The sequence below is a fragment of the Eumetopias jubatus genome, unplaced genomic scaffold (genome assembly GCF_037043125.1).
Source record: "Eumetopias jubatus isolate StellerSeaLion01/CBP00866 unplaced genomic scaffold, mEumJub1_p1.0 scaffold_1, whole genome shotgun sequence".
Lineage (NCBI taxonomy): Eukaryota > Metazoa > Chordata > Mammalia > Carnivora > Otariidae > Eumetopias > Eumetopias jubatus.
The window spans coordinates 129,783,975-129,806,424 of record NW_028274807.1 but is presented as its reverse complement, the minus strand read 5'-3'; the positions used below and the strand labels follow the sequence as shown (position 1 = coordinate 129,806,424).

Genomic DNA, 22,450 nt, shown 5'->3' with positions numbered 1-22,450 from the left:
TCAGGACAGAGTTACCAGATAGAGCCCTAGTGGCGAAGCCCTTTCGTGGGGCAGCTGCCTTCAGGCTGATGGGGTGCTACCAGGCCAGGCACGCAGCAGGGCCCTGGAGGGTTTGCTTTCCTTCTTTTGTCAATCATGCCACAAAAATAGGAGGGGAGACAGAAAGCAGGGGATTTAGAGTCTGACAGAACTCTTGGATGCTCAGAGAGGAGGCTACTCAGTGAATAGGGGGGGTTAGAGCCAGTTCACAAGCTCTGGGTCTCACTCTCCTCAACCGAAAAATGGGTATGACAGCACTGATGGCTCAGGTCTTCAGAGATTCTGTGAGCTAATGTACACTGGATCATCTGGGGAGAGTAAGGGTTCAACATCCCTTCACTGAATTATTTTCCGGTCCCTGCTGTGAGGAGCCAGGCCCTGGCTCAGGGCTGGGGATGTGCAAATGCAAAGTCTCCTTCCTTGCTCTGGGAAGGCTGACGACGGTGCAGTGGAGTGAGGAAGGTGTGCACAGGGATGGATGCAGGGACAGAGAGGAGGCTGGCGCCCCCGCGCTGGAGCTGTACTCCCTGTGAAGGAAGCCGGGATGGTGCTCCCTGGCATGCCGGCTTTGCCTGGAGGCCCTTCTGCCCCGGCGCAGACACCGTCCAATAGATCACACAGCAGGAAGGAACTGAGGGGGTCTCAAAGCCCCGTAAAATGGGGGTGGGGCTCGGACTCCAAGACCCTTCCCTTGCGTGACAACAGAGACCCCACTGAAGGTCATCTGGCTCCCCAGGGACACAGGGCCACCCACCCTGGAAGGTCTCTGGAGAGAGATAAGAGCCACCTCAGTCATCACTTGTGCCCAGTGCTCAGTCTGCTGATCCTCACTTCGCGGGAACCCATAGAGCGTCCTGTGAAGAGGAGGTGGTGGCCACGTCCCAGGCTTTAGATAGGGATATGGAGGCTCAGAGAGGCCAAGTGGTCTGTTCTTGGTCCGTTGGGTACTGAGTAGCTGCAGTGGGCTAGAGCCTGGGTCTCCTTAGTCTCTGGTGTGGGATTTGGGGGTCTGAGGGGCCGTCCCTGGATGCATCTGAAGCTTTATGGAAGTCCATTCAAGAGGGTGCATGTTCTGGGGGGATCCTTCAGGCCACACAGTCCTTACAGGCTGAGGTAAGCCTGTCCCACCCTAGCCCCCTCTCAGGGCTACTTCCTTGTATCCCTCAGGCTGTCACCGGGCCTACTGTGGAGACGGTCACCAGCACAAGGGCGTGGAGGACTGTGACGGCTCTGACTTTGGCTACCTGACGTGCGAGACCTATCTCCCAGGGTAGGGATCACCTCATGTGCTATTCTGACACCCTGCCTCCCTCTCTGCCTGCCTTCTCTTCTTTTCTTCACAAATATTTTTTTTAGCGCTTATGTTCTTTCTACTCTCTAAACACTGAGGTATGGTGATAGCTAACACGCGGTCCCTGCTCACTAGGGGAGATAGGCCATAAACACATAACCACCATGTCCCTCTCAGAGTGCCTGAGTGCCACCGAGGCCGAGCTGAGACAGTGACCAGCTCCATCCTGGGCCCCTGGGGACCAGCAGTCTCTATTTCAGAGATTGCCCCTGGATGAGCAGCTCCCATCCCCAGTGGCTACCATGACCATGTTAGTCTTCTGGAAAGTGGGTCTGGAGGAAGCCCAGTGGAGAGTGGAGGGACCAGGGCATTCCCAAGAATCTAAGCATCTGTATAACCTGAATTCTCTGGGACAACCCCTGACTCCCAGGCCTGTGGGTGCAAATGAGATCACAACAGCATTAATATCTAATTTTGCTGGCTCGTGGCTCCTCCAGGAAAACCCCAGGAACTTAGTATCCCCTTCAAGGACCTCTCTAGTTATATCTGGGACTCTCCAGTGGGTGTTCACGTTGCTCAGAATAAGTATTCTAGTGTCTTGACCTCCACGTTGATGTCTCCAAAGACAGCTGAGGGCCACTGGCCCTATGAAATGCAAAACGGCACCACATTCCCCTTAATCCTCACAAAACCAGAGTTGTATAGCATTCTAGGGGAAATGGGAAGGCTGTTCCTCCCTCAGTTCCTGCTTCTTCCTTGCCTCCAGAGTGGATCATTGGCCCCTCACATCTCTTAAGTCCCTCAGGAGTCCAGTCTCTTCAGCGTTCCCTTCCAGCCCTGTTCCTTGGACCCAGGCCCTCCACAGGGCTGGGAAACAGCCACCAGGCCTGTCGTTCTGTCGCCTTCTCTCTGCTCTCTCTTCCAAGGAGGTCTCCTCAATGCCCACCCCCTGAACACACACCAACATACCAAACCAGGCTGGGAGAACTACAGACCTATAGTCACCCCAAAACAAGCACTTTAGGCTTGGTCAGGATGCCCCCTCCACCTGTATCTGTGTGTCTGTATGTACTTCCCTATCTCCAAAGTGTGGAGGGCTCCTAACATACATCTCTGAAGTATGGCAGGCTCCTAACCGGCCAGAGAGTTGGCAGGTCTGAGCTGGTTGGTTGATGGCTTCATGGAGACAACTCAATATAGACAGCTGAACATGGAGTACAGGATTGCATAGAGCCCAGGGCTTACCCATTGGCTCACTGCGATTACTCGTCTAATCTCTAGAAGCCTCAGAGAATGCTTGTGAATATGGGTATAATGTATAACACACGGTCTCAGGATTAGCACTTGGGCTTACAGAAGTATAAACTGCTGTCCAATATGGTGGCCCCCAGTCACATGTTGCTATTTAAATTTAAATTAATTAAAAATAAAATTAAAAATCTAATTATTCAGTCACAGCAACCTTATTTTAAGAGCTCAGTAGCCACATATGGCTAGCGGCTGCCATATTGGACTGCACAGAAATAGAACATTTGCATCACCACAGTTAGGATCTAATGGACAGCACTGAAACCTTTCAGGTCTTGAGAAGGGAGTGATTCTCTCAAAGATGCTGTGTTAAGAACAAAGTTACCAACTCTTTCCACCCAGATCCCTCAGCTGGGCTCCAGGGGAAGAGTCCCAGAGGCCTGGACTCAACTGCCCCAAGCCTCTTACCCCAAATGAGAATGAGAACAGTCCCTCTGGAGCCCTTAGGTAAGGTAGCAGCCATGGTTGCTGTCTGATGAGCTTTGACCAAAAGTCACCGGAGGTGGCCTTTTAGAACCTGGCGTGGTCATGAGGGCTGGGCAGGAGCTCCCCTGCCCACTGGCCCATGAGCGCCCTGACCCCTGTCTACCCCCCTCAGGTCGTATGGAGACCTGCAGTGCACCCCGTACTGCTACATCGACTCCACATCCTGCCGCTACTTCACATGAGGGCCGCGAGGAGGAGGGCTGCGTCTTACGTAACCGGCAGCAGCTCCTCCACCCTCAGCAAATTGACTTCGCGCCATCCTGGTCCAGTTTCCACCACCTTCGTGCAACAACAACAAGGACAAACTCTTGCTGCTAAGACATGCTTGTAACTCAGTCCAACTGGAAGAACTTAGGACTACTGCATCCTGTCTTAATCCAGAGTCCAGGAAAACCTTCCACGTGCCTGACCTGGGAACTGTTCCCCATTGCTACCATCTGGCCAAATAGCCAAACCTACAGTGCCCTTTCTCTTCTGGAATGTTACTGACCCAGACCATGGACTTGGCTTAGAACTGTTAGCCCCACCTAGACCTGCAGGGCTTTTTGAATTTGTTCTCATCCCACTTGGGGCATCTGGTGTACAGGCTTCTCCACTCCTCTGACCTCTGGAAATGTGGGCATTCTCACCCAGGGCAGCCGGCTGTCAGGTCTCTCCAGGCCCGTGAACCACAAAGCAGGGAAGTGGGCCCGTTCTCTCAGAGTGGCTCCCAGCTCTGGACCCACTGAGGAACCCCTCAACTGGCTATGGCCCAGCACAGCCTCATGTGGATACAGCTTCCCCAAGAAGAGACCCAACTGTGAAAAAGTCCTGAGAAAGCCACCAAAACGGTGCTCTGGCCCTGGAAGAGAGTGGAGGCCCAGCTGGGGTGCTCAGCATGTGAACAATAGCAGATCAGTGGCCTTCTGCTTCTCAGTGTTTCCCAAAGGGGTAGCCCTTGTGGTTTCACTGTCCCTAGCACCACCTTGACCTTGTGGCTCTCGGCACCTTGACCTCTGTCTTACAAATGCCCCTTATGTCCCTTTCTTGTTCAGGAGATTCACTACCAGAGGGTGACCTCCTAAGTCTACACCTGGGAAGGCTTTTGGTGTTTCCAGTCCTTAGGAAAGCACTACCCTGGGTTTCCCCACGTGAGGCCCTATGACTGAGTACCTGCCCTAGGCAGAAACCATTTCTCCTGAGCTCCAGCTCCTGGCTACCTGCTGACTCCTGTGCGCATCCCGTGGCCTTCCCTTTGTGTCTCTGTAGTGCATTGCCTTGCCCTCGTGTCTGTGTGCCTGAGCCCCCCACGTTTCTGCAGGGTCATTAGTCTGGCCTGTCTGTGAGCTGCCTTATACCACCATCTTTCCCGAGTGGGGCTTGCTTAGCTTTGGTTCGCAAAAATGTCTCCCCCACGGCAGGCCTCAAATGGGATTTGTCTATTTGTTACCAGATGGAGGGACGCTTTGGGGCTTTTGTACGAAGCTAGTGTGCCTGAGTCCTGGGGACTCAGTAGACAGGAGCTTCTTGCCCAGCAGACCATCACGAGTGGTCTGTAGTAGATGGGATCAGCCCAAAGGTGATGTCTTTAGAGGTAGGCACACTGGTCAGCCCAGTTCCCTCAGCCTCTACTGCACACCTTGGGGTGATATTGCCCCCATGTAAAGCTACACCTTCATGCTGGGATCTCCACATGGGAAATCAAGAAATACAAGCAGTTTGTTTCCCCCACTGTGGCTCTCTTTCCCTTGGGGTTTTGGGCCAGTGTGTCAGCATTACTGTTTGGAATGAGGGGTCTGAATTCACTGCCTCCCAGGCTTTGCAAAGGGTTCTAGAATGTGGAGCAGTACTATCCCTCAGGGACAAGGGAGGAAACCAACGTTGAGAGAGATAAAGGGACTTACCTAAGGCCACAAAGCCTGCTCTTGCTAACCCAGTGCCACTCCAGCCTTATTTTAGGACCACATTTAAAACAAGATGGAGCTCCAACACTGCCCTTGGTTGGACCTGGCCACGAGAGACCCTGTCCTGGGTCCCTTGCCTTGAAGGGCACCATTCTGGCCCTCCTCTGGCCATGATCCTCCCCACAGGGCAGGGAGTCTATGAGGCCAAGGTGACCTTCCCACTGTAGCTTGTGCACCCCTCTCCCAGACCATGATGCAGGTACCCGGGAGACCACAGTTCCCACCCAGGTGGTCCTGAGCCTGAGCAGTCCTCTTCGCCATTGTCTGTCTTCCTGAGTGTGACCTGCACACACCTGGGTGGCCAGGGACAAGCTGTGTTTAGAGGTTGTAGATGGGGCTTGGATATGTGGGCTGGGGTTTCCACACAGATATACACGAAGCCCCTCTCAGTGTGGGCTGAGCCTTGTTCTCCTTGTGCCACCACGGAGCTTTGAGGGATCTAAATATTCCAAATGCAAACCCAGCCTTCTAGGTCTTACGAAAGTGTGACTGTCAAGTAAGCAGAGACACATATTTAATAATAGTTTGTTAGTTTGATTCTAACGTAAATACTTAGACATGTGGGGTGTGAGCCTCCACCTGGGCTCTTGTAACCAGACCCCACGATATTAGAGGTGGGCCTGTCTCTGACTATTGCAAGGGGTTTCCGAAGAACGGCTCTGAAAATGAAAGGATTCAAAGCCACTTGTTTGAAGTATATATGTAACAATAGTAATCCTCCCCCTGTGGCATTGTGATTTTTTTTTACTTAAATTCAATTAATTCACATATAGTGTATTTTTAGTTTCAGAGGGATTCAGCAGTCTTGTAGAACACCCAGTGCTCGTGACACAACGTGCTGCCCTCAGCCCTCCCCTGAAATGCTGTGGTACAGGGGGCAGCTTCCCCAGGACCAGGGGCACCTTGTGAGCAGGCCAGGTGGCCACAGAATAGGTAGCCAAACGTCTCCTGGGAGCACCTGCTGGCCCTGTGGGGAGCCGAGGTGCTGCAGCGGGGAGGGAAGAGCACCGTATCGGGAGTCCTGACACTGGGGCTCAGACTTGGTTTGTCACTTCTCACAGACTCCAACTCCTTACCTGGAAGAAACTATACAAGTTTCTTTCTTCCAGCCCTAATATTTTGTGGGTGGGGACTCTGTCCTCCAGCAGTGACAGGGCATGCCTAGGCGTGGTGACGGATATCCTCAGCTGCTCCTGAGGCTGTCACATGGGTGGCTGCAAATATCGTAGGGTCTTCAGAGCTGCAGCTGAGTCACCAAAAAAGGCTATGCCGGTTTAGATGCTTTTGTTGGTGGGTAGCAGAAAATCCAACTTAAATATAATATAAACCACAGGGTAGAATTTATTAGCTTATATAACTTAAAAATTCCAGTGGCAGAGTGGAAATCACGCATGGTTCAGTCAAGGCTCCCACTCCATTTCTCTGCTTGAGCTGTCCTATCTCCTATTAGTTCGATCCTTGGGTAGTCACAAGCTGACCGTTGCAGTTTCAGGCTTACATCTGTACCCTATAATATCCAGAGGAAGAGAGAACGTCTATTCCAGTGGCTCTCAAATTTTTTTTTCCAGAATCCCCCCAAAAATCTTACCTTGAGCCTCGTTGCCTGCTTGGGGTCACATGCCCATTCATTTGTTATTGTCGAGAATACCACCTAACTGGATTATAGCTGGGTTCCTGAACCCACGGAGGCAAAAGGTGTAAGATTATTCCTTGCCCACTCCCTGGGGATTCTCCAGAAGCACATCAGCTGTCTAAGGAAGGGGCAGCTACTGGACTATATAGTGGGGAGCAGGTATGGGGTGAATGGGTGCTGGGTACACATCACAGTGGTTGTCTCTGGTTTTGCTTTTCCTTTTGGCAGGAATAGGTGCTGAGCCTTTGGGGCAAACAATTGGGAATACTCCTCACATCTAGAAGGCTCTTGGCTGATTCTGACAGATCTACTTACAAGAGGTCGACTCTCCTAGGGTGCCACAGGTTATGAAAGAGGTGGTATGGTTTGCTTTTGTGAAAAAAAGAGAGGATCAGATTCACCTGTCCGGGTCTGAAGCCTGTCACCAACTCCCTGTTTAATTATCCTGCATAATTTGCTTAACTTTTCTGAGTTTTTCCTCATCTTTATACTGGTTTATTTCAGGGTTGTGTTGAATTTTAGTGATAATACGGTTAAAATTTCTGAAACCTAGAAACTCTTTAGGGAGGGTTAGGTTTTATCTATGTCATTATTATTTAGTGACTCAAGCCAAATCACTCACCTCTTTGGGACCTGGGGTTTCTTTCTTCCCCTTTTGAGGCTGGTCATAAGAGTTCACTTTTATATATATATATATTTTTTTTTTTTTTTTTAAGATTTTATTTATTTATTTGACAGAGAGACACAGCAAGAGCAGGAACACAAGCAGGGGGAGTGGGAGAGGGAGAAGCAGGCTTCCCGCTGAGCAGGGAGCCCTATTAGGAGCTCCATCCCAGGACCCTGGGATCGTGATCTGAGCCGAAGGCAGACGCTTAACGACTAAGCCACCCAGGTGCCCCAAGAGTTCACTTTTGACAGCAGTTTGGGCCACAGCCTTTACAACAAAGCAGTGAAAAAGAGCAGCAGTTCTCAAACTCTGCCTGGAGCCTCGTTGCCTGTTTGGGCCCGTTTGGGAATCTCATCAAACGAAGAAAGACAAGATTATGGTAGGACTTGGGGAGGGGTGGAAGTGTAGGTAGAAAATGAAAGAAGCATTGCGGGGACAGGCTCAAAGCAAAGCGGGCTGTGTATAAAGGGGTCAAGATCAAGCCTGGACTGGGAAGTGGACCCAGGTCCTTATTCTTTGGAGAACAGCAAAGTTAAGAAAAGTATGGCCTGTTGTGGCAGAAAGTCCTTATCAGGATTTCTAAATCTAGGGTAGAAATTGAAACCGCTTCTCTGTGTCAAAGTGACTCATACGGCTCAGGTCTTCCAGGCAAGAGTGGAAAGTTTTGTTCTTACTGATAGGATTGCAAACTGCAAAGTTTTGACAGCCCAAGATTTTAGTCACAAAGCTTGACAGTGATTTGGTTCAGGTGGCAGGAGTAAAAAGCAAAGCTGGGGCTGTCACTGAAAAGAAAGCAGTAGTCACTCAAAGAAAAGACTGATTATGATACTGTAGGCTGATGGCTTCCTGTTACCTTTGCAGCTTTATCAGTGTCTGCTCCGGCAGTCTGATGAATGACAGGGTAGAGAGCTGACTTTTCCCCTCTCAGTCTGGACTGGTTTTTTACCCTGTCACCGGTAACGGAGGCCCAAGCTCTGTTCAACAGATCCCCAACGATCCAGTCTGTGGCTAGGCTTCTCTAGGTCAGCCCACAGGCTCCTAACATAACCAGGGAAGCGTGGGGAGGGGGTTTGGCCCCAGACGTCTTTATCCACCTGCAAAGCCATTTGAGTGACAAATTTGTTAGCAAAGTAAGGTCTTTAGAAAAACGTTAGTTACTAGTACTTAGGAGAAGCAGTGCTTGGGAAGATGGTAGGACAGATTTTCTAAGCATCATGGGACAGATACACTGGTCATCCAACACTCTGATATGGGCCTGGAGGACACATGGGTCAAATTGCTTAAGAAATCTCCAAACCTCATAATTAATGGGCCAACCGTGCTCCAGTGACTGCTTTACTTGAGTTGACCCCCTCTCCTTTCCTCCCCTGTAGTGGAGTGAACCAATTTCAATGGAATTCCGATCTTGCATTTGTGTGGTAATAATGAGCTCACAGATTGGCAGTTCATCAAGGAGACCGTTATACTTCAGCAACCCACAGTTACCACCCACGGGCCCAGAGGCTCCAGGAGTGTGGTTTCCATCTCCATTTGTAACCACTCTGAGAGGTTGCAAATTACACAAGAGTAATGGGTTAAGGACTCCCCACCCCACATCATCCAGTTCCTTGCCCTCCCCTGCCCGCCGGGGTGGGGGAACAGAGGAAGAGAACTCACACTGCCTTTATCAGAGGGGCTTCCTCTCTGGGGGTTCGCCTCAGTTCTTTGCAGCCCTGGACAGTTGACTTTTGGAGTCAGACAGCTCAACAAGAAACCACCTCCCTAAAGGAAAAATGGGCTATTTCCCCTGCCCTCTGTCCCCCTTTGTCCCACTACCTTTACAAAAAGAAATAGGGGTCCATGTAATAATGAAATCCTGCTGCCAAGATGCTGGTATCTCAAGAGAATTGGTCATTATTTTGGTCTTGCCGTCCTTCCACCCCCTCAATACCTCTTCTGGAATTTGGGTTTCGATGTTCTGACTCATACGGAGCACCGCACGCCACTGCACGTGCTACTCCAGGTTATTGTCCACCCACCACCTAGCACGGGAAATTGAAGGCAGTCGTCCCTAGTCATGGATCATCACTTGAGGCCCATCACAGGAGACTGTCTTCTTAGGACAGAGATTTAAAGCTTTAGGGTTTATAAGGATGACCTGAAGGCTTGTCAAAACAGATTACTGGGACCCACTTCAGAGTTTCCGATTCAGCAGGGTGGGACTTGATAATTTCTAGTTCTAACAAGGTCCTGATGGTGCTGGGCCCAGGGACCACATTTTAAGAGCCACTACTCTGGGGAAATGTCTCATCTGAGACCAAATACACTGGGGGAGAGGAGGACTTTGGGTAGATGGCTTTTTTTATACTCTTCCATTAAGGAGGTAGGGTCTTTGTCCCTTCCTCTTGAATCTAGGTCGGCTTTTGATGGCTCAGACCAATAGAATACTGTGGATGTGATGCTGTGTGACGTCCCAGGCTAGGTCATCTATGGCCAAGCAGCTTCTTGGGACACTCATTCTAGGGGAAAGCAGCCATCATGTAGGAAGACCAACTACCTAGAGACTGCCATGTCAGAGAGGCTGTGCTTGACAGTCCCAAATGAACCTGCTTCCAGCCGTCCCCACCGTGGTGCCAGACGTGTGAGTGAAGCCAGTTTGGATTCTCTGGTCCTGCCCATCTGCCACCTAAAGGAACACTGAGTGACCTCCAGTGAAGCCGCAAGAATTGCCCAGCCAAGCTCTATCCTTAATCCTAGCCAACAGATTCCAGGAGATAAAATGGTTGTTGTTTTAAAGCCACTAAATTTTAGGGGAGTTTGTTCCTTAGCAATAGGTAACAAATAGTGCTTTAGGTTGGAAAGCTTAGAGAGGAAGCAAACTACTCTGAACAGGGCAAAGTGCTAAGTCCAGAGGGGCCGCTGGCTTGGGTTTGGTGCCCTCTGCAGGAACCATGAATAGAAATTGGCCTTAACTCCTACGTGGACTTTTATTTATCTGCCCAGGAGAAAAGTCAGGCTGAGAGGGGCCTTAGTGATTGTATGGCCCAGTGTTCTCAACCGTGGTGGGTACGTGGGTATATGGAGGTAGTAGACTGACTGCAATAACCGCCTAATTCTCACACCTCTCCGACGTACTTTGCAACTCCTCCCATCAGCTGCTGGAAGGCACTGTATTTGCCCACCCCTTGATTCTGAACTTGACCCTGCAACTTGCTTTGGCCAATGACACGTTAGCAATTGTGACAGAGGCAGTGGTGTTTTCTCTCTCAATCTGGCACTTCTGCCTCTGCCATGACAATATGCCTACGCTAGGCTGCTAGAGGATAAGACACATGGAGCCCACCTGAACTGGCCAAGGCCATCGTGGATCAGCTGAATCTGTCAACTGCCAGACATATGGAGTCCGGTCAAGACCAGACTGTCCCAGTCTAAATCATCAATCCAGACTTGTAAGCAAAATAAATGCTTATTTTAAGCCACTGAATACTGGGATGCTTTGTTACGTATCATTGTAGAGGCAACAGTTAACTCAGGATCAAAGTCCCTTAAGTGATGAATGTACACTGCCACTACCCCAGAGTCCTGGTTCAAGTCTAACTCCTATTTCCACCTGAGGAAACGGAAGTCAGTTGCAAAATAAGCAGCCTAGTTCTTTCTCTCTCTCTTTTTTAAAAGATTTTATTTGAGAGAGAGCAAGCACAAGCAGGGGGAGCAGCAGAGGGGAGAGGGAGAAGCAGGCTCCCCCATGTGGGGCTCGATCCCAGGACCCCGGGATCATGACCTGAGCCGAAGGCAGACGCTTAACGACTGAGCCACCCAGGCGCCCCTAGCCTAGTTCTCTTAATGTGTAATTGTAGTCAATCCAAATCTATGGAACACCCATTTGGTGAAAGACACCAGAGAATTAAAAGGGTCACTGCCCACCTAGAAGTTTATAGACTACCTGGAGCCAAGACCACAGGGCTGATGTGGGCCCTGCTGCATGTGGAATGGAAGCAGGAGGCAGGATCACTTCCAGCCTGTGATGTCTGTGTGGATGGAGGAGTGGCATGGCAGTGCAGGTGGAAGGAATCTGGTGAGCTAAAATGACTAGGCTATGTCTAGGCATTCAGTTTAACCCGTGCATGGTTCTCAGATTCAAAGCTAAGCTGCCTTTCCAGTCCAAATAATGGCCTCAGGTGCCATTTGGCTTGCTAAAGACAACCTTTAGTTTTGAACTTCACACCTTTCAAGACTGAGGTGTTTATCCTAATGATCATAAACACCAAATTAAAAAGGAATCCATTTAGATGAAGTAGGCTTAAGTATAAAGGATTCTTAATAGAATCCTACATTTTTCATTGATTCCTAGTAAGAAAATAAAATCCACCAAGACATGGAGTGTATTGCTGACCTTTTTTTTTTTTACTTAAATATAGTGATCTTTAAGAGAATAAACCAAAAAAAACTTTACACAGCAAATATTTTACATAAATGTAAACATGCACATCTACTTCATAATTATGCAAAATAAACTTTTAGGCACAAGATTTTAAAAATAATTAAAGAGTAAGACAATGAATCCAAGACAGATAGGACAGAAGCAACAAAAACACATCTCATAATGCTTCAGTTGGTCTTGTCTTCCAAACTACTGGTTAAGGCCTGAGCTTCAGAAATCCTACCTTCCTTGCCAAATGGAAACATCCAGTTTGGCTGTACCTAATATATATCCACATAACAGACTACTATCTTTCAAAATAATGTAATAAATACATCTCTCACACACACTCACATACACACCCCCCCATACATACACCCTACTTAACCAGCCTCTCAAAAAAGATAGCAAGGATTTTGGAATTTTCAAGTTTCCCCACCACTGAAGCACACACATATTAATACCACACACAGAAAAAAAAATGATTCTGCTATAGAAATAACGTAGTTAATGAGTGGCATCATCACAAATCTCTAGTTTGTATTAAGTTTCCCCAAAATCACATCTTTACTGTGGCTTGCCATGGCTCCTTGGGTACCGCGGATTTAAGTCTTTATACCTTGCCTAATGACCCACAGTATGGTAGACGTTATACAGGACAAAGAAAAGGCAATTTTAACAATTCAGTTAGAGATTTCAAAACCATGAAAATCAGCATGGATCATTTCCAGCTGTCTCCAAATGCTTGGAATGTTTTTTCCATGTCTACTCTCTGTACTCCACTGGCTGGTTTTCTCTGCCTCCTCCCCACCAGGCTATAAGCATCTGAATGTCTATTCCTGTGAACACCCCAGGGAATAGAGATGAGAATGACAGTCCCTGCTTTTAAGGAGTTCACACCAACCAGAGCTCAAGCAAGAGGAAGGTCACACCAACCAGAGCTCAAGCAAGAGGAAGGTCACATCAACCAGAGCTCAAGCAAGAGGAAGGTCAGTGCGTCCACACAGCACTCTAGTGGGCTGAATGAAACGAGCAGAGGAAGAGGCCACGAGGATGGCGTCTCCAGAGCGTCAGGACTGGGGCTTGGGGGGCGGGGGGTGGATTGAGAAGGCACAGAGGCACAAAGAACAAGTCCAATGAGGCTGGCACGAGGTTACACATGAGACGTAGTCTGTGAGGCCAAATTCTTGATTTCCAAAAAGAAGATTCCTTGTTCTGGTGGGTAAAACTGGAGGGCCGGGGGAGGGAACCACCGAGGGCTTTGTGCAGAGAACAAACTGGAAACGGGCTAGAGGAGAACGGTGCAGTGTCCGGTAGGACGGGTGACAGAGGAAAGGGTCTGAAGCCCAGAGAGCTCGACTCGCCAAACCCAGTGCCACACGCAAGCATTTCCTATAGAGCCAGACATCCTGACCCAACATGCCAAAACCCACAGCTCTTGTCTGTATAAATCAAGACTTTGGGAGAACAAAAAAAAGAGAGAGAGAGGGCTTTAAGTAGATATTTTTAGTTCAAGTTCCTGGAACCTGCCCCAGCTTGAGCAAGTTAAGAGTTGTGAAACAAGTCCCACATCCAATAACAAGTCAAGTCTCCCAATCGTGACTTTCACCTTCCCTGAGCTGTCATTACCAAGGAATTATAAAACAATTATCAGTTCATTATAAATTCCTACCTGCCATTAAACGCACTGAATCCTCACGATGGGCTGAGCACCCAGCAGAGAGTACTGGTGTATTAGCCTGTTACCTGTACTAGGTGGGGTGGTGTGAGTACGCCACGGGATGACGGCGCTGGGCCCCCATCTCCAGCTCACCGGAGCCCCTGTGCGCATCAAACAGGTGGCTCTGTAAGGTGCGACTCTCACCAAAGCCCCCACCGTGAATCATCTCATTCCTTTCCAGGTCCAGACGGCTTCCATCCACTAAGCGGGGGATGCAGAGGCCATCTTTGAGTGGAGGAACCCAAGGAAGGAAAATCAATTTTAATGTTTGTGATACCCACTGAACCAAAGTAAATGGAAATTTCTCAGGACCTTCAAACTGTATTCATTCAAATTACAGAAATGGGCTACTCCATACTAATCATGGGATGATTTATCACACATTCCCTAAATATGGAACATTTACTAGTGACCACTTTCCTGTAACAGATTCATTTGGAAACTGCACACTGCAAAAAGGCAATCTTGTGACTTTCTTCTAGTTGTATATCAAAAGTACAAATCGGTCTGGGAGTCAGGCACGAACAGTGGTAGAAAAGCAGGAACAGAAATGCCTTCTCCAAGAATGTGCTCATTTCATATTGCAGAACTGCGTCCTATCTAGATTCTGGATTTTTGAAAACCCGCTGCTGGTTCTCTTGTTCGGAAAGGTTCCTTCACTACACCTTTCTTCCACTCCTACCCCCCCTACTAAAATGCACTGAATGAAGAACGCTTAGCACAGATCTACAGAACTAAGAGCCCCCATCTGACTGCATCTCACGCGTCAGCGCGGTGGCTGCTGGTCTGACCTGCTCATCCAGCCTCAGGTATTTAGCGACTTTTTGGATCAGAATTTGAGTCGGAAGTACCCAACACTTTTGTCTTTTGCAATCCAATAAAAGCTCCGATGTACAACTATCAGTGTCATGTATAAGAATCTCCAGTTCCAATAAATGAGATTCAAGGGAGGGAGCAGCAGGGAAAGCCTGGACTGGGGGCAGGAGACCGGCCATCTCTTTCCTTATTTGTAAATGAGGGGGTTGAACTAGCAGAGCTCCAGGGTCCTGCCTGGCGGACGCTCTAGGACTCTCTCTAAGTCGGTTCCTACACAGGCTTATCAGGTTGGGTCTGACAAAACTTCCTTACCACTTTGTCTCAAAAGTTGTAAAGTGGTTTTAACATACTTTTGTACTGCAGTGTGAGGTTTCCCTCTCTCTCCTACCCCTCCAAGACCAGGTTTCATTTCACTGGTGCAGACCACTTGGCCAAACTGGTGGCTGCTGAGGTTTAAAACGGAATCACTGGCCCCCTAAAGATAATGGCCTTTGAGTAACCTAGACCAGGGCACATTGGTCTGTTGTCTATGAACAGTGTTAACCAAATAGAAATATAATTCTGTTAGTTCTTCCATAGTTCTACTTTGCAACATGAGATTGTTCAAAAATTACACGAGAAAATCACCCATCACCACTAAGTTAAAGACTTGAATGTCTGAGACCTCCATAGCCTCAAACTCCTACACAGTCACTGATCCACAGCGTGTCCCTCTCAGCACGGGGCTCCGTGCGAGCGCAGCCTGGTCCAGCAGCACATCTGTGCATGAGAAGCTGATTTCGAAAGATCCAACTCTAGTCATCACTGTCACTGCCAGACTCACTCAACTGCAAGTCATTTCCTATAAAAAGAAAACAGAATCACACCAAAAGTGCACAACTTCAAAAGGACTTCCCCACAATTCTTTGTTTGACTGCCTTGGTTATCACACTATAGTAAAACCAAGCCAATTCCACTTAATTAGGGAGGAAAATCAATTTGGCTCAGTGACAAAGCTGATGCAGTCAACATTTTTAAAGAAATGCTACTCTTGGTAGCTGCAAAGCACAGCAATGCTGCTCACTGGGATAGAACAGGCGAGGAGCAGGCCAGACAACTTTTAAATGTCTTAATAAATAGCAAAAAAAATTTATAAATAACTGATTCACCATCTAGAATTGTCCACATTAGATTGCTTTATAAAAGCTAAAATAACACGGAGTTAGGCTTCCTGTTAAGGAAGCCGAATACTGTTTATACCAGGAACATGCTCATCCAGGATCCCCTCTGGGACATCCCTGTCCAGGAGATTCATGTTACTTTAAACCTCAACTCAACTAATAAGCTTTTGTAAAGCCTCCGATTTTTGTTTAGTGTGCTGAATTTAGGAGTGAAGAACAGAAGTACTCAACATTTCAGTCTCAGATGATAATAAAAATAACAGGACCCCAGCTGATACCATAAAAGTGAACTACAACATGACCAATTGCTAATCCCTGGGCCAGCTCTTCTCAAAGTTTGTTCTGAGGACCCTGGGTTCCCTGGGACTCCTTCAGGAGGGTACTTCCTTTTCTACTCCACACCTGTGTGATGCCAGATTTTCTTCATCTACATCAACCTGAACAACTTACGGCAATAGACTGAATGCAGAAGTGGGTGTAGAATCCAGCTTTCTACTAAGCTAGACATTAAAGGGAATTCTAAAATTGTAAAAATATGTTACTCTTCTTATTAAATATTTTCTGATTGGAAAATGTGTTCTTCATAAAAATGTTACTTTTGTTAACATGTGATGGTTATTATTGTTACTTTAAATGAATTACTGAATATATTTTAAATATTTCTTTTAATTTCTAATATGATAAACATTGATAGATCTAAGCCACATACACAAAAGCTCTTTGGAGTCCTCAATAATTTTTAGAGTTAAGAGCTCTGAGACCCAAGAATGTGATAACTAATGTTCTAAACTTAAGGAAGTTTACACGGGCATGGCAACCGCTGGTCACTCCCAATCAGCTAAGCTGAGCATGATCTCTTACACAATAACATGCTGTGCATTTAACAGGTCAGTGTAAATGGAGGTGAAAATCTAGTTTTGAAATCGCTTATATGATTGATTTGATTCAGGTTCAAATTGATCCACTTATTTATTTTTTAGAAGAGAAAATATAATCTAGGTTACTGTTCAGGAAAACGATCTTATAATGACTATATATTTTTATATCAGGGTTAGCAAATTTGCACTATTTACTGTGATTTTAGGGTTTATATGTTGGTTCCCGTTGACAATCCTGGTTTAAATAACTCTAGTGCTTTACTGTCTATGAGATATGCAGTTAAGGTCTTGCTATTTGAAGAGCTGCAGAACAGGATGACTTGGAGCCATAAAGAGCTAAAAGGATTTTAAGGCACTGGTAGGCAGGTAACACCCACAGTGCCTTTTTTTTGCTCTTTCTTTCTAAAAGGAAAGAATAATTTAGCATTAACTGGACAAAATAAGGAACGGACTTAAAGCCACAGTAGCTGTCTGGTACTTTTCCACTGTGAACAACAGACTCCCAATGTGAAGCTTACTCTCCCTAGCCACCTGAGAAGAACACCACCAGAGCACACCCTGATACCCAGAACATAGGCCCACAGTGTGGGGTAGCCCACAGGGTCCTTAACCGGTATCCTAACGGTGCTGAACTCACTCAAGGAAAAGAGCAGGGCCTTGAGTAGTGTTTCTCCAGTGGGGGTGGTTCTGTCCCCCAGAGGACATCTGGCAATGTCTTAAGATATTCTGGGTTGATACAACTGGGGCAGAAGAGAGGAAGGGCACCTAGTGGGGAGAGGCCAGGAATGCTCTTAGCCATCCTACAATACACGACTGCCCCCCGCCCCACAAATATTTACCTGGCCCACAATGTCTCTAGTGCTGACGTTGAGAATTACCCTTGCCTGGTCCACAGTAGTAGGGTTAACTAAGCTGGCATCCCCACTATTGCCTCCTCAAAGGCAGTCACGCCCGCTGAGAGCATTCGTTAGGATTCTGGACAGAGAGGGGCAGAGGGAAGCAGCACTCTCCCCACATCCGATACAAAGGAATTTGTCTTTGCTCTTGTTTTCTTCTGCTTTACTTTAGTATCAACTGCACTGAGAGCCACCCAGACACTGCAATGCCACTTTCTCTCCCTCTGGCCAAAGGCTACTTGGTTTCCAAATATATCCTAATGGCTGGGGTTCCCAAGTCTGCGGGCTGTGGGTCACCACAATCTGGAGACCTGGGTTCTTGGGACCTGTAAAAAGACCCTGAGGCAGGGGGCAGGATGGTGGCAGGCAGCACCCCTAAAGCCTGGTAAATGCAAAAAACAAAGAGCCAAGCTGTTCATGTTTCAGCATTTTTCAGAACTCACAAAACCTAATTTGTGCCACTGGGGGGAAAAAAGAGAAAGAACAGACTCTGGTTTTGTACTTCCCTTTTTTTTACTGTTTGGCAACTTATTCCTTTCTGCTCCAAATTTTCTTGGTCAGGATCCTTTCTTACGCCTTAAGTATCTTCTGGTGTGAGGTAAGCAGAAGCCCGATCTCTGGCCTGACACACCATCCCGCCTGAGCCAGAAAGGGAGAGCAAACTTACTGAGCGTGTTCATGAGCTGGTTGCTTCCCTGGGGCCGGCCGGTTCCATTGGCAGCGGCCGGCCTGCTGCTGTAGGGCTGCTGGTGTGCAGGCTGCGGGGGGGATGCCGGGCCGTTGTCCTCAGCGCCGCTGCTGGAGCTGTCCTCGTCACTTCCTGACGAGCTCTCCGACTCTGAGGAACTGCTCCCGCTGCTGCTGCTCATCTGCTCAATAATGTCAACTTCGGCTCGCAGCTCTGGGATAAAATGACATGACAGGGGTGAGCACAGCAGCCCCTCTCAGGGCCACACACTGAAACTGCTGTAAACAGTGAAGTGGCAGGACCAACAGCAATGAGGAATAACTTAAACTCCTGCTTCTTAACTCCTTAAAAACGTACAAACAAAATGACTAAAACCAAAACCAACAAAATCAAACTCTGTCTTCAGAGAGACAATAGAAACATTAACTTCACCCCAAATAACCAAAAGGAAAACAGTTTAGATAATGGCTGTTCTGTGTAAGAAGTGAATCGAGTCTATCTGCCTTATCTACTTAAAAAAAAAAAAAAAAGAAAGGAAAAGAAAAGAAAAAAGATTGTGAATTATGGGAGTAAACACCAAATAAGAGAAATATTATGCTAAGGGGTTGAAAAATATTTGATTAGACACTGGAAGATCTGAATGCTTGTTTTGGATCTACCTCTACCCAGCAGTGAGACCCAGGTGGGAGTCGATGAATTTTCCAAGACACGGCAAAAATGAAAGGCCAGAGCAGGCGGCCTCCGAGTCCTTTTCAGCTTTCCTGTCCCACAGAGAAACTGAGGCAGGCAGGGGGAACCATGGTAACTGAAGGAAAACGGGGAAATGACATTCTTCCTCGGCCCTCTTTCTATAGCTCACCGGCAGCCACGCCTGTCAGGTACTACATTTTCTACAGATGAACAGCAGGGAAGGAAAAACATGTTTTCCTAACCTTTCCAAGTCACTGAGTACATTAAGGATACATCAGAGGATACATTAAGATGCCAGATTTTCCTGTCCAAACATACCACGCGGTTTTAAACAAGTATGGTTCCTTTAAGCATAACTGGCAATAACTAACCACTCATGGTCCAGTTCCTGTTCAACTGAAGTGAAAACTTTAATAAACAGCATTCGAATATCCATGAGGAAAACAAAAACAGGAGGTTTAACAAATGTGCACTGTGCAGAGAATGATTCTGTTTACTAAAAGAGCACACTTCTATAAGGTAGAAAAGGCAAATTTCCCAAGGACAACTCTTTATCTTTCCCTATCTACCACTGTTACAGATTTACTTTTGTTTCATAGAACTTTAGAAATCTGAAATACGACACTTACCCTCATAACTTTCTAAGAGTCTGGACAACTAAAACCACCCCCTCACTGTACGGGGAGAAAGTCAAGGTGATCCTGGCCTCGGGTCTATATTGGAGAGAGCCTGATCAGACCTCTAGGTCTTTCTAGGCCGTGTCCATTTCCAGGTCCCCATGGCACTTTCGTGTTCACACGCTTTGTGTTAGTACAAAGCATTGGTCCTGGATATGGTCCTGGATATATTGGTCCTGGTATTTTAGATGTTCTTCTGACCTAGATACTATACTAACATTGACACATCTGGTTTTCACCCCGACGCCTTGGAATTCTCTTCTCCCAAAGCCTTAGAAGAGTGTCGTATAGACCTTTGGATGGCAGTCATGCTTGTTTAATATCCGGGGCCTCCAAGCAGAAAGCTGCAAAGATGGCCACCACTCCAGTCACTGTTCCTGGGCCCCCCTGTCCAATGAGGCACATGGCAACAGCCCCCACCCGCATCACCTCTGGAATGGTGAACTCTGCAGAAATGTTTTTCAACGGCAGAAAATGCCTGTGCCGTCATGTGATCGCCACAAAAACACCAACATCCCACTCCAAGCTGCTACCGTGTTCCAGAAAATGCTGCCTACCTCTTTTGATGTCATCCAGCTGGGGTTCAGGTGAGGGGTTATCTTTCAAGGGAGAAGTTTTGGGTCCAACTGGAGGCTTTGTTGGAGCTCGGAATGGCATAGGTGGTGGAGGAGGTGGTGGCTGTGATGGCTGTGGGGGACGAGTGGGTTGTTGTTCCATTCGAGCTTGGATTTTACTGCTCCCCTCGGCTCTGAAATGAGATGTGGACATTAAGCTGGAGAGGCAAAAAGAATTCTCACATCTGTTCAGGGGACCAAGTACCCACAGGTCTCTGCACCACCCTGTGCTCTTTAAAGACTACTTCAAAATACTGATGTTTGTAATTTTATCACATGAGCTACTCACTCAACACCTGCCTATTGCATTCCAGTACTTCACTCTGCACCAGAGATACAGAGATGAACGAAACAGACTTGCTGTGCTCATGGAGCTTACGTTTTATAGCAAGCAGGTAAAACCAGTATGCAGGACACAATGCGATTACGAGAACCCTTTTTACTAGGAGACCACAGAGTTATTTATTTGACCTGTGTACAATATAAAGTTATAGTCACAAGTGTATGAGTTACTAAGTAAAACCAGCTCTTGAAATACTGGCTAGTTTGCAGATTTTTGCACGCTCTATTACTGCTTGCTCATCTTGTCATGAGCCAGCTCTTGCGGGCAGACAAGCAAAGCATTCCACCCCAAACTGAGAACATTCTATTCATTAACAATTCCTTTTATAAATGGACTAGCCCAGCAAACTTTGGGCTTTTCAACTTTGTTGTGCACACAAATCACCTGAGGAGCTCATTAAAATGCAGATTCTGACTTAGCACGTCCTGAAATTCTGCACTTTAAAAAAGCATCCAAAGGGCACCTGGGTGGCTCAGGGTCCTGGGGTGGAGCAGGGCCAGCGGGGAGTCTGCTTCTCTCTCCCTCTGCTCCTCCCCCTGCTTGTGCTCTCTCTTGCTAATGAAGAAAAGCTTTAAAAAATAAAATTAAATTAAAAAATAAAAAAGCATCCAAGTGATAAAATGCTGCTAGTCCAAAGATGACACTGAATGGTGAGAGACACGCCCACAACCATCAGCTGTTGGGGTAACGGTGGCACTGGTTCACTGGTTCGGGGAGGTAATTAACACAAATATCTCCCAGGCGGGAGAGGAGCAGGAACTTGGAAGCGCACCCCCAGGGTAGGGCTCAGCTGTGGTGCTGGCCTCCAGTGAAGTCACAAGCTCACTAGTAATCAGTCTCTTCATCTGTGCGCTTTTTTTTAAAGGATAACAATAGCACCTTTCTAAAAGTTATGTGTCAAGTTAGGTAGGATAATGCATGAAAGCATTTGGCAGTGTTCAGCACATGGTAACCCAATAAACGGTAGCTACATTGATTTTTTGTGGAATGAGTACAGAAAAATGGCTTGAGAAAGCATAAACAGAAAAACATTAATCAGTCTGTAACACTCTAAGAGTTCATGACTATACTAAAATAATTGCTGTATCACAATGTGAAAAACAGAACCACTGGGTTGCTTCTATTTATGGAATAAATTTTGACTTTAAAATCTAATTGACCTCATATTAGACATGTAATACCTGCTGAATTAAGTATTAAAAGAGCTCACTATTTAAAAAAAAAATAGGCAAAACTTTATTTTGGTAGTCTAAATACCTCAAATGCATCTTGTGAAAAATTAATGTTTTCAATCTAATAAAGAATATATATCACTCAATGATTCTTTCATAATTACAAACCTATGAGTTTAAGTCTTATTCCGTTAGGTGGTATTATATCAGCAATCATGGGATTAATAAAATGGATTTAATTGTAAAGTACATCCTCTTCCCCAGTGGCTTCCATGTTTCAGGTCTTAAAAGCATTATTTCTTTTTATTGCCTTTGAGGAAGCGGTATTTTACTGACTTGTCAAGAAGACAGAGGTAGAGCTGTTGAGATTACCGATAGGACACTGAGTACGCAGATGCTCACCTCCTCATAAAATAAACAGATAGATAATGCAAAGATATAGAAACCCTGTATCAATCTGCACCTGCTTATTCACATACCTTGTTTTCTTGACCTGAATGCTGCTACTGAGTTTCTCCAGCACATATTCACCAGTGTCGTGATTAATGATAAGTACACAGTCTTTCTGATAAGGTCGTTTGTTCCCCTTGAACACAGTCATTGGTGGTGTAGATCCCTAAATTCCACAAAAGTAGAAGACAATCAAACTAGACACACCAGTTATGAATATCAAAATTGAACTTACAAATAACTATCTCATCAAATCTTTTATCAGAGCTACTCAAATAGAACAGAATAAACAGATTTCTATTTTAATTCCTCTGGCTTCCTACGCAAAAAGAAAGGGGAAATAATATAGCAAGAATCTGTAACTGTGCAACTGCTTCTCAGTAATAGAGAAAGGTAACACAAATTTGCAAAATTACTGTACCTTTTTGAGTCCTTAGAAATAATGGCAAGGTGTGAACTGATAAAAATAATTAGCCATTACTCAGTATTATACTGAGTAGAACTTTCACTATGAAAGTAAAACCAGTAAGTGATCGCGGTATTTCCTTGTAAGTTCAGAGTCCAGGGCTTCCCCTCAGGC

At 46.7% G+C, this 22,450-nt stretch overlaps 2 protein-coding genes across 4 annotated transcripts in view; one reads left to right on the top strand and one right to left on the bottom strand.

Moving 5' to 3' along the window:
- Positions 1-10,830, top strand: part of COLQ (collagen like tail subunit of asymmetric acetylcholinesterase) — a 63,265-nt gene extending 52,435 nt beyond the window's left edge. For both annotated transcript variants that reach the window (XM_028099265.2, XM_028099266.2), the window contains exons 16-17: positions 1,207-1,309; positions 3,237-10,830. In XM_028099265.2, the coding sequence (XP_027955066.1) occupies positions 1,207-1,309; positions 3,237-3,306 (173 nt within the window). In that variant the 3' untranslated portion in view covers positions 3,307-10,830. The remainder of the gene's footprint in view (positions 1-1,206; positions 1,310-3,236) is intronic.
- Positions 1-22,450, bottom strand: part of EAF1 (ELL associated factor 1) — a 56,536-nt gene that overhangs the window by 30,464 nt on the left and 3,622 nt on the right. Inside the window, exons 3-6 of one of the 2 annotated variants that reach the window (XM_028099082.2) lie at positions 21,900-22,036; positions 19,849-20,039; positions 17,904-18,137; positions 11,728-15,143 (exon numbers count right to left, since the gene is read on the bottom strand). In XM_028099082.2, coding sequence (XP_027954883.2) covers positions 15,097-15,143; positions 17,904-18,137; positions 19,849-20,039; positions 21,900-22,036 — 609 coding nt within the window. In that variant the 3' untranslated portion in view covers positions 11,728-15,096. Of the gene's footprint in view, positions 1-11,727; positions 15,144-17,903; positions 18,138-19,848; positions 20,040-21,899; positions 22,037-22,450 lie in introns of those variants that run through there. The other variant, XM_088026267.1, reaches the window with a different exon arrangement.